General features: G+C 37.7%; 1 protein-coding gene across 1 annotated transcript; it reads right to left on the reverse strand.

The window, feature by feature from the left end:
- Positions 1 to 10720: 10720 nt before the first annotated feature.
- LOC142446540 (olfactory receptor 4A47-like) lies at positions 10721 to 11644 on the reverse strand. The gene has a single exon (XM_075548287.1). It carries the CDS (start codon positions 11636 to 11638, stop codon positions 10721 to 10723), a length of 918 nt encoding a protein of 305 aa, XP_075404402.1. The 5' UTR covers positions 11639 to 11644.
- Between the last annotated feature and the right edge of the window lie 446 nt (positions 11645 to 12090).

Consider the following 12090-nt stretch of genomic DNA (forward strand, 5'->3'; position numbering starts at 1 on the left):
AGATTATAAAGAAAGAGAAACAGCCATTCCATGGTTGGCATAATGCATCCTAAAACTAGCAAACTTTTGAAAGGATGAGCAGTTTATGATTTTTTTAAGTATACTTAGGTAGACTGAGAAATTTGCATTGCCTAGATAAATATTTGGACATTTCTGTTTTAGAAGTAAAATAACCTTTACATTATTTTGTTTCTCAAACCTATAATTTGGACTGACATCAGGCTTCATACAGAATAGTTGAAATTTCAATGGCCAGAAAGATGGAGAATAATTTCATGTCTAAATTTGGTTATGCTTTGGCTCCATCATTTCAATTCCTAAAAAAGCCAGCCCTACAGACATCATATAAACAAGCACTGTCATCAGCAAGGTTACAGGTTTGGACATTTTTAATTTGAACTACAATAAGCAGTATGAAGCCATTTAATTGGTGCATCTGAAAGAGTGACTCTTCTGTAATTAAACTCATTGGGACACTAATCATAATTCTGGGGGAGACTTCTTACCTCCAGAGATGCCCCAAGGGTAATCACCCACATCGAACAACAGGACTTAGAAGATCAGTTCCAGGAGGGGGTTAAAACCCCAAAAGAATGAATTGAGGTCAAATCATCAAAGGGAATCATCCATATTGGACAGAATTTGAATATGCAAAAACTCTTTTGTGCGTGTGTGAAATCATGACCCTCAATATAGAGAATTCTGTTGGGTGGCTACATTTCAGTTATACCTTTGCAGATGATGTGTGAACTCACTCGCAGGATCAAGTAGGTTGATTTCAGAACAGATCATTGAAAATTTGATTCAAATGCATGGGAAGCAGGGAACCCCCTTCTTAGGGATTGTATTGCATTCCTTAAAAAGATGTGGTGATGTCCTAGCTCCTATACCACTGAATGTGACTCTTTGGAAATAAGCTATATGAAAATAGGATCAGTTAGGTTAAAAAGAAGTCATACGGGACATGGTGGGTTCTCCTTGTGCGCATTCCTACAAATTAGGAGAATATACACAGAAACCGAGGGAGGTAAAGGATGCCATCATGCTTTTGTTGCAACACAGGAATTCCTGGATCTATCATACACGAAGAAAGAAGAGTACAAGATATTTCTGTCACATTTCAGAAGGAACAAGTGCAGCCAATAGCCCCGGAACTGTGAGATAATGCATTTCTGTTTTAAAGTTAGTAACTTTGGAGGATTTTGTTTCAGTGTTAGGCAATGAACACTTCACCTTAACAGTAGGGTCTTGAGTTTGTCACAGGGAGAGTTTTGCATAGAAAAATTATTGAAATCTAAATTGAACATGAGAAAACTGTAAAACTTAAAAGGGGTGATACAGAGAAGGCCAAGTCTAGGAAATCCTACACTACTGATCTGTTAACTCCATGAAAGTGTGTTTGGTTTACATTAGTATTAGATTTTATCATTTCAAGGAAAGAATTAGTTCTAGATGTTAAATATTACATTCCAAACATCATTTGAAAATTGAGGTGGCCTATAAAGTACAAGTCATTAAATGTGACTTTCAAGAAGTGAGATGACTTCAACTGAAACCAAACTCTCCTTGACTCATCTCCTGGATTCTGTTCTACATCTCAGATAACCTGTCCAAGGACCTGCAACCACTTCTTAACCACGTTCACACTAATAGAATGGAACCCAAGAGTGAGAGGTGAAATTCTTCATATACTTATTTTTCCCAGGAATACTTTGGCTATTCTGAGTCCAGGACAATTTCACAGAAATTTGAGGATTGATTCACATATTTTTGTAAGGAAGGCTGTTGGAATATTAAATTTCTAAATTTCTTTGGGTATTATTGACAATAATTGACCATATTGAGTCTTCGGATAGATGAGCATGAGAAATTCTTCCATTTATTTGTTGGTGTCAAGTGCGGTTGAGTTTAGTGAACCTATGTACAGGAGGACAAAACTTCCCAGTCTGTGTCATCACAATTGCTTTTATGTTTCCTTGTGGCAGCCACCATAGCAAGCCATCACAATGAGAGTATTGTTCTTTTTTGCTACCAAGTATGTGTCCTATTTCATGAAATTGTCTCTACTGATAACATGTCCAAAGTGTATCAGATGAAGTCTCACCATGCGTATTTCCAAACGTTCTGGCTGTACATTCTCTAAGAAATCTATTTGTTCTTCTGGCAGTTCAAAGCACTTTTAATTTATCACATAATGTTCATAAGATTTTAATGGAGGTTAATAAAGTTTTATGGAGGTTAAGCTCTCAGATTCCTTCTACCTACATGTGACCTAGCTGGTATTTAAAATACTGGTGGCATAGTTTCCATCGAAGATCATAGCACCAGGAAAGTGAATTGACCTTTTGTGTTAGGCAGGGTTTGCTATAAAAAATAAATCAGGACACTTAAGAATATATATAATAGATTATATATATAATATATAGGTTTATACAGCAAGATGAATATAACAGCTAATTAGTCCATAGAGCAGTACAGATGTTTCAGTTCAACTCACTTCTGTGGAACAGTTCATATCCTAGAAGTCCTTCAACTCACATGGGCTGCCAGGTCCAAGGTCAAGGGAGCAGAAGGCAGAGTCCTCTCTGGGGCAACGCAAGCAGAATCTTCCCACAGGCTGAAAGCAAGGGTGGGTCACCAACCATCAGTAGCTTGAGAGCTTAGCAAAGCAGTCCTAGATGGGATATCAAACACAAGCAAAGCAAGGCAACAGGATCCATCAGCCTCAAGCTCAAGCAATATATGCCTAGCAGCATGGTGAAGCAAGTCTTAAAGGAGTCTCAATCTCTAGTGACACAGCCATGGATTGGCATTGCCCACAAGTAGTGTAACTCACAGGTTGAGGCACACAACTAGCTACAGCAGTAGCATGCAGAGATCACCAGAGAGCAAAAGAGAAGGGTGGGGGTGGGAGGGCTTTCAGAACCACTTATCTCTTTGCCCTCCAATCAAACCACAACCTGATTAATCCCACATGTTCCTATTGGTCAGGTTGGCACACTAAACCGAACTATCACACTTTTCAATTTTAATTTAGGCCATGCTCCTTTCTTTAGGTCATCACAGTGACCTGCAGGACAGAGTAGAAGTACTCCTGGGTCTCTGAGACTATAACTCTTGATGGGAATACAAACCCCATCTTTCTTCCTAGGAGAAGTTGATGGTTTCAACCAGCTGACCAGCCCAACCCATAATCCACCACACCACCAGGGTCTCTTAAAGGGTCCCTTTGGGCTGGAATTGACTCAGTGGAAGTTAGTTTGATTTGGGGGGAGGGTATTTAACTCATCATTTCTTTAGGTCATTTTAATTTATTTTAGTATTTTCCTACAGTTTCCTATATACAAATATTTCCCTTCCCTAGAAGAAGGTATTCCTAAGCATTTTATTCCTGTACATAATATTGTAATAGGGATTGTGTTTCCTCAAATTTCTTCATTGATAATGCTTGAAAACCCAATGTATTTCCATTAGCACCTAAATTCATTGCTTTGAGTTCATCTTTTAACCTTAAACCTTAAATCAAAAGTATACTCTGTAGTCTTCATTGAACCAAAAAAAATCAAAATATTTTCATTAGTAAAGTACCTCTGTTTTGAGTACAGAGTCCTTATGAAGAATTATCTATGTGAGATCCAATTGACAACCAGCGTTCAAAGGGTTGAATGGGAAACTTGAACGGCTTGACTTAAAGATAATTGTGGTAGGTAGAATGGCTGCCAGTGATATCTTGACCTTGGGAAGAAGGTCCTTTTACTAATGTGTTAACTAAAGTATTGCTGGAAATAGATAAAGCTTTATTGGAATGTTATTTGTTACTATTTTAGGGTGAATAGCCATCACCACTGCTGCAGCCATAGCAAGAGCTGCACTGTGAGAATCCATCAAAACTGAACATTTTGTGAAGAAATGGCAAAAAAGATTTGCATGCAATTTGAACTATTCAAACTAGAGTAGGTGAAGAACTAAATGCAAAAGTTGCTGAGCTCATGGAAGAAGCACACCAGCCTACCCCAACATGATTGCTGGAGACAAAGCAGATGCATAAACAAATGCGGTGAAGAAAGCTGATGGTGCCTGGCTGTCAAAAGATATAGAATCTGGGGTCCTATAGGCTGGAAGATAACCAACGGGATAACTAACTGAGAAACAACAAAGCCCACATGGAAGAAGCATACTAGCCTGTGAGATCACAAGGTATCAAAGGGATCAAGTATCAGGCATCAAAGACCAAAAAAAAAAAATTGTAGCATTTTGAATGAGGGTGAGTGCGGAGTGGGGACCCAGGGACCATTTGTGGGAAGTTGGACATCCCCTTGCAGAAAGGCCACAGAGAGGAGATGAGCCAGTTAGGGTGCTGTGTAGAAAGTTTGAAACATGCAATTTTCCTCTAGTTCTTGAACGCTTTTCCCCCACCCCCACTATAATGATCCCAATTATACCTTACAAATCCGACTGGACTGGAGGATATCCACTGGTACAGATAGGAACTGGAAACACAGGGAATCCAGGACAAATGAACCCCTCAGAACCAGTGGTGAGAGTGGCAATACTGCGAGGTTGGAGGAAAGGTGAGGGAGAAAGGGGTAACAGATTATAAGGATCTACATATAATCTCCTCCCTGGGGGACAGACAACAGAAAAGTGGGTGAAGGGAAACATCGGATGGTGTAAGATATGACAAAATAATAATAATTTATAAATTTATCAAGGGTTCATGGGGGAAGGGGGAGGGGACAGAGGGGAGGGAAGAGAAAAAATGAGGAGCTGATACCAAGGGCTCAAGTAGAAGGCAGATGTTTTGAGAATGAGGATGGCAAAATATGTACATATGTGCTTGACACAATGGATGGATGTACGGATTGTGATAAGAGTTGTATGAGCCCCCAATAAAATGATTTTTACAAAGTTGCAGAGCCTGTAACAAACCATAAAATGTCTGGGAGATCAACTTATCAATTTACAAAAACAAAAATGTGATTGGAATGTGTCTGATTATTGTATTACATCATACCCAGACAACCAAAGCAAATATGATTAGAATATGATTAGAATTTGATTAGAGATAATTTGCGTAAAGATGAATGCAACATTGGACGTTGAGTCACTGCAAAAAGAAATCTTTGAATCTTTTAGCGAAACTTACAAATAATCCTGCTGATAGTTTGATTTCACAGATTGCTGAGGGATTATCTGGTCTTGACCATCATGGCTGCTGGCAGAGCCTAGTGCAAAGCATAGGTTCATGTGATGCTTTAATAATAATTGTATTTTTAAAATTATTTTCCTATGAGGTCAGGCCCTCCAGAAGAGATTAAATCATGTAGAGGCCAAACAAACAGCTCAAATAAATATAACTTTTATTTGAAAAGCATATTCTAGAGGGGAGCAAATCTAATTTTGGTTTGCTGTTGAAAACATGATAGTAAATTAATTGTATTTAATGTCGCTTGTCTGGATTGTAGCTCGTATACATGTCTTCACTGTACTTTGAGTGAAATTTGTATAAATGTAGGATTTTTATTTTGAACGTGCATGTTTCATGAATAAGCATATGGACTTTTGTTTCTTATTTAACTCTAGCCTCAATACAAGAACAGTTGTCCTGATAATGTGGCGTTACATGAGTCCTAGCTTCTTGAATTGATCAGTGAACATAAGGGTGCATAAGTCAATGTGGTAAAGACAGAGGAGGGTTCCTGGCTATCAATCAGAATAGTGTCTGGGATCATAAATGCTTGTATTCAAACAAATGGTCATCTAGCAAGGAAGAAGCACCCACATGGAAGAAGCACCCCAGCATGTGTGATCCAAACATGCCAAAGGAAAAAGTATTGGAGCTAAATTATAAACTACCAGTTGTGAAAGGTTGTGGAGTACAGTGGCATCCCAAACGCATCTGCAAAGAAGTTAGTCAGGATGGCCGCCAAAGATTGAAAATTTTCTTGTTTAACGTTTTGGATTTTGTTGATGAATTTTCTTATTATTTAAATCTTTATTGAAACATGTTTGAAGTGTCTTTGACTATTGCATTGTACAAGTAATTTTTGACCCATATCAATTTCACTCTGTTTAGAAAATAAAAAAGGGGGAGATGTGGAGAGAAAGTTGTTTGCTCCTTAGACAACCATAGTTCACCTCCCATAGTTCATGGCCTATGGGAGAATACTGCTGGCTCAATCAATAGTTGGCATGTCTCTCTGCTTCCTGTTTCCTGACTTAAGCTGAAGAAGGCAGCAGTCTGAAATGACCAGTTACTTCAGGTGCCCAGCCTCATCACTATTAAATTGCAACCTGGGAAATTCTGGAGCTACAAGAACCTAGGAGAGAGGCATAGAACACCTCCTTCATTGCCTCAGAGGAAATTGCCACAACTACGACCCTGAGATTGGTCTAAGTCTCCAGAATTGTTGTTCTAGTAATGAAGATATATTGAGTTGCAGATCTTACTGAAGGGTACAATCTTTGTCCTCATCAGTAAAGGCCTCATGTTCTCCTGTTAACTTCCAATAAACAAGGTTGTGTCATCTGCATATTGCTATTTGTTAATTAGTATTCACACAATCCTAGTGCCATGATCTTCTTCACATTTTATACCTTCTTATACTAATTTCTGAGCATACCGTTTGAACAGGTATGGTGAAAACCACAAACCTGACACCCAACTTTCATAATTTTGAGACATATTCTATTGAAACACCTGGCTCTTCTTTTATGGGTGGGTTCTGTATAAGCACAATTAAATTTTCTGGAATTCACATAGTTCACAATATTATCTATGTTTGCAATGATCCACACAAACACGTTTGAATGCTCCATGACAAAGAAAACATCTTTTTCATATTTTATTCATTCAATGAAGATCCATCTTAATGTCAGCCATGGTATCCCTCAATCCAGATCCTCTTCAGAACCCAGTTTGAATTGCTGTGCCTTGTGAATATACTGCTGCAAATTCATTTTTAAGTTGCTGCCACAAGGAGCAAAATCATAAGAACGGTGAAGATGTGTCAGGATCAGGGTACGTTGCGTTCTGTTGTACACAGTATTACCACGAGTCAGAACAGTGCCTAACAACAGCAGCAACACAGGTGGAGAAGGTGCTCTTCCTTAGTCATATTTTAACTGCCTTCTAACCTGAGTGAGTCATAAGCTGATCCTGTTTCCGACAATGTTCCAATACTATCCATCAGGATTTCCCTGGTTAATTCCTGATAAATGGATCGTCTATTCCTTCATCATAGTCTTATTCTGGAAGCTCTACTGAAACTTGATCATTTTGGGTGACCCAGTTGGCATTTGAAATACCAGTGACAGATATTTCAGAATCACAGTAACACACAAGCCACCACAGTATGACAAACTGACAGCAAATGGTAGTATACAATTATAGAAACATTTATTGAACAGATGTTTTTTAAATGTGAAGCTATTGTTTCTTGACATATCTTCCATCTAAGTTTACAAACCTCTGAACGTGGTGTTTCCACCACCTCTGAAACCCTTCCCTGAAGAGTCCAGTGCCCTAACTGAACACCACATCACCATGGCAGCTTTGGCATCCTTAAGGACATCACTTTATATTCCCTCTGAATAGTATTTTAGTTTGGAAGACAAAAAGAAGTCGGAAGGGTTGAGATAAAAGGTGTTGACTGGATGGGATGAAGGCCACAATAAAGTCGTTGATTGACAGTCCTTTTGATCTTCAGAGAAGAAATACCAAAAGTACTTGTATTAGTCTGGATACTTTGAAGAAACAAATCCACAGAAACTCATGTATAAGAGAGAGTATATATATATATATATATATATATATATATATATATATATAATCAGTTAAGTGCGCATCAAGAAAACATCCTAACCCAGTGCTGCCCAAACCCACAAGTCCAACTCAATACTCGTGTTTAAGCCAAGTTTTTCAGCACATTTTTAATGCAAGTTTTGTGGTAAAATTTGGTGCTGCACGTGATATCAGAGTCGGATTATACCCGAGTGTATACGGTAGGGACATTCTCCTGATGGAAAACACATCCTCAGGGCAGCATTCCTGGTCTTTTTCTCACCAGGACAGTTTTCAATTGTATTAAAGCCATTTCACACAAACTCCTAGTGATTGTCCTGGATCCCTTAAAATGTTGATCCAGATAAACCTTTAAGACCCCAAAAGTCAATATCTCTAACCTGAATTAGTGTTTACCTTCAATATAACTGGAGCAGCAGATCCCTTTGAAGCCACTAATTTGATTGTACCTTGTTCTCTGCATGATTGCTAAATAAGAGACTCACGTCTGGATGTGATTCATTCTATAAAGACATCTTATTTGCTTCACTATGGACAGGTGATTTTCTCACAATGCTTTGGAAAACATTGCTTTCCAAATGCGTTCAGAGGCCAAAATGTTCCCTTAAAATTGTAAATTCATAGACATATGAGAACACAACTTGACCAGCTATGGCAGGAACGGTAATTATAAGCTCTTTTCCAATCAGTATTTGAACTTTACCCACAGTTTCTTCATTCATCACCACTGATGATCTCCTCTCTCTTGGCTCATCTTGGATGTCCTCAAGGACATTTTTTGACAGGCTTCATCAATCTAAAAACGACAGTTTCATGTAGGGAGCCTTTCTACAACAGGACACAAAGCTTTAATAATTTCAGAAGATGTCCACTTCAGTTTCATTGAAAATGGGATATGACCCCTGACCACAGAATTATTTTTCCATTATGGCACAAAAGTATCCTTTTTTTTTAAGGTACCATAATCAGACTACAGAGTCCTGGTGATTTAGTGGTTTCGGCATGATCGGCTCAGCAGTCTGACATCAGCAGCCACTGTGCAGGAGAAAGGTGGGGTTTTCTACTTGTGTAAAGATTTAGTCTACCAGAGCCCAGAGCACTGTGATACTGTATACTTGATGGTAGTGAGTCTTCTTTTTTGGAATGACACAAATCTGGAGCACTGAGAGGATAATCACAAGGTAAGCACTTGGAACTCACTAGCAGCTCCACAGAAGAAAAATGGGCTTTCCACTACTGTAAACATTGACAGCCTTAGAAAGCCACAGGGAAAGTTTTACTTTGTGCAATAGGGTCACCATGAGGCAGAACTAGTGAATCCCAATGAATAAGACTAAGAAAAGTGTATGATTGAGAGAACGTTTCTGCAGTCACCCACAGATTGAAGAAGCATGTTTAGACATGCTTTATCATGAAAACAAAAACACCTTGGTTTGGATGCTAACCCTAACAGCAATACTTGTTCACTGACACTTACATAGTGTGTCAGGAGCCCTGGTGGTGCAGTGGCGATGAGTTGGGCTGCCATCCAGCTCCTCGTGGTGGGCAGTTCAAAACCATTAACTGCATCTCAGGAGAACGTCTGGGTTTCTACTCTGTAAACCGCCTCAGAAACCCACAGGGGGTGGCTATGAATCAGAATTGAATTTGTGGTAGTGAGCTACACAGTATGTCGGCACTAATGTAAAGGACTCATTCTCCCTACTCCATCCTTCATAAAACTAGACTAAGAGAAGAAGTAGGAACCATAAATGTACTTGATTATATGTTTCCTATTTTATTAGTGGTACGTGTTGTTTCCTTTAAGCCTGACTTAGAGAAAGATAGATTCACAACTATTTTATTAATAGGCCCCTTGAATATTGAACAATATATTCTAATATTTTCTTTGCCAATATAGTGTACTCCCAGAGTAAGGGTTGTGAGACTAGAAAAAAACATAACATGTCAGCATCTTTCTTGGCAATGAAATCATGGAAATAATGCAGTGAAAGTTCTGAATTGTATATTAGAAGTTTGTCAATTATTAATTCATTGAAATTTTACATAGGAAAGGCAAGATATGAGTCCCATTAGAAATACAAAACACTAGCAAGAAATTAATGGATACATTTAGAACTATCAAAGGTATTATTATATTTTTTATACTATTAATTTAACACCAACCTTTATGAAAATATAACCCTCTAAAACATGCTCCACTTGAGCATTTGCAAAGACTTCCCATTTGGGAAAATATGTAATTATAGTCATTTTTCTGCTTATCTACATTGTTTATTTAGATTCTTTTTGTATATTAACCCTTGATTAATATAAATAAGTTTTTCAGAATGGTATAAATGCTTAAGTGGTCATTTCCTCATGAAAATGTTGTAGCTACAAGTAGATTATTAATTTTACAACTCTGAAGCAAAACTTGCTCTCCATCATTTATATACTAACAAAATTAAAATATTTTATATTTATTATTCATCATCTACCGAAAAAATTTAAAATAGAATTCTCATATGGGCTGTGTGTTGCGAGAATTTCATCATGAGTTTGTGTCTTATTTTATGATAATGAAATTTGTAAGTGCTGCTCTTAATTCTGAAAAAGCATTCACTTTATTTAAGAAATAGACAAGACAAAATCTTTTCTCAGCTAGATAAATCTTTAGTACTAATTGTAGAATGAGTCATCACATATTATATACCTCTTAAGTCTTAGCATAACAATTTTGAACTAAAAAATTGAATATACCTTTTTCTAAGTGGAAATTTCAAAAGTATATGTTAAACAAAATGTTCATTGTATGGTAACACACTAAACAATCATTTAAAATCAAAATAAAATGAAACTTATAATTACATAATTACACAAGATTCTTGGAAATGTTATTATTTTCCAAAAATAAGGGTCACATTGCTTCCCAAATTATTTGCATTTTGTGATCCAGGCTTTCTTCATTGCATTTTTCATCTCTGCATTTCTTAGAGTATAGATTAAAGGGTTCAACATTGGAGTGATGACAGTGTAAAATACAGTCAGTGATTTGTCGATGGGCAGGATGGAAGGAGGCCTCACATACATGAAAATACAAGGGAAAAAAAAGAGGACCACCACAGTGATGTGGGAGCCACAGGTGGATAAGGCTTTGCGTCTCCCTTCCTGACTAAGGTTCTTAAGAGAATGGAGAATGACTCCATAGGAGATGAGCAATAGCACAAAGGTCACCATACAGATTGCTCCATCATTGGCCACCACAATGAGACCAATGACATTGGTGTCACTGCAGGCAAGTTTTAATAATGGGTACATGTCACAGATGAAGTGGTCTATGATGTTGGGGCCACAGAAGGGAAGGTTGTAAATAAGGGGAATGTGAACTACAGAATGGACAAATCCTCCAACCCAGGCCAACAATAAGAGCAGAGCACACACTCGTTGGTTCATGATGGTCATGTAATGCAGAGGTTTACAGATAGCCACATACCGGTCATAGGCCATGACCACCAGAAGTAAACTCTCAGCACCACCAAATAAGTGTCCTATAAAAAGCTGAATCACACAAGCTTTAAAGGAAATGGTTTTCTTCTCATAGAGTAAGTCTATAAGCATGTTTGGAGTAGCTGTAGTAGAATAAACAGCATCCATAAATGATAAGTAGCCAAGAAAGAAGTACATTGGGGCATTGAGGGTTGGGCTAACCACCACAGTCACAACAATGAGGAGGTTGCCCACCATGGTGACCACGTAGATGAGCAAGAACATGGCAAATAATACTTTCTGACCCTGATGGCTCTGGGTGAGCCCCAAGAGGATGAACTCAGTCACATTGTTCCTTGGTTCCATATGCTCTTCTGAGTGTCCTTGCTTCAGAGTACAGAGCGTGTGTACTTGTCAATATAATGATGCCTGGTGAAATTTGATATCTTAAGATAACTTATTTATTCCACTATTAGGAATTTATATATTCAATTATTAAGGATTATGACTTATTATTTTCTAATACTAAGACTATAAGAATATAAAACTGATGAAAAGATGGTCTCTAACCTTAGCTATCCTAGAGAATAATGGCAAAACAAATATGAGTATGCATGGGGGAAAAGAAGATTGTTAAATAAAGTAGTCTTCTATACTAAGTTTTCTTCTGAAAGTAAATCACAGTGTACATATAACTATGGTATGTGGTATGATAAGCACCAGTAAACTAAGTACAAAGATTTAATGTTGAGACAAAATAAGATTTACTTTATATTTACTTTCAAGTCAACAGAAGAAATTGTGTTCCACCTTATAGG

The sequence above is a fragment of the Tenrec ecaudatus genome, chromosome 4, assembly GCF_050624435.1.
Source record: "Tenrec ecaudatus isolate mTenEca1 chromosome 4, mTenEca1.hap1, whole genome shotgun sequence".
NCBI lineage: Eukaryota > Metazoa > Chordata > Mammalia > Afrosoricida > Tenrecidae > Tenrec > Tenrec ecaudatus.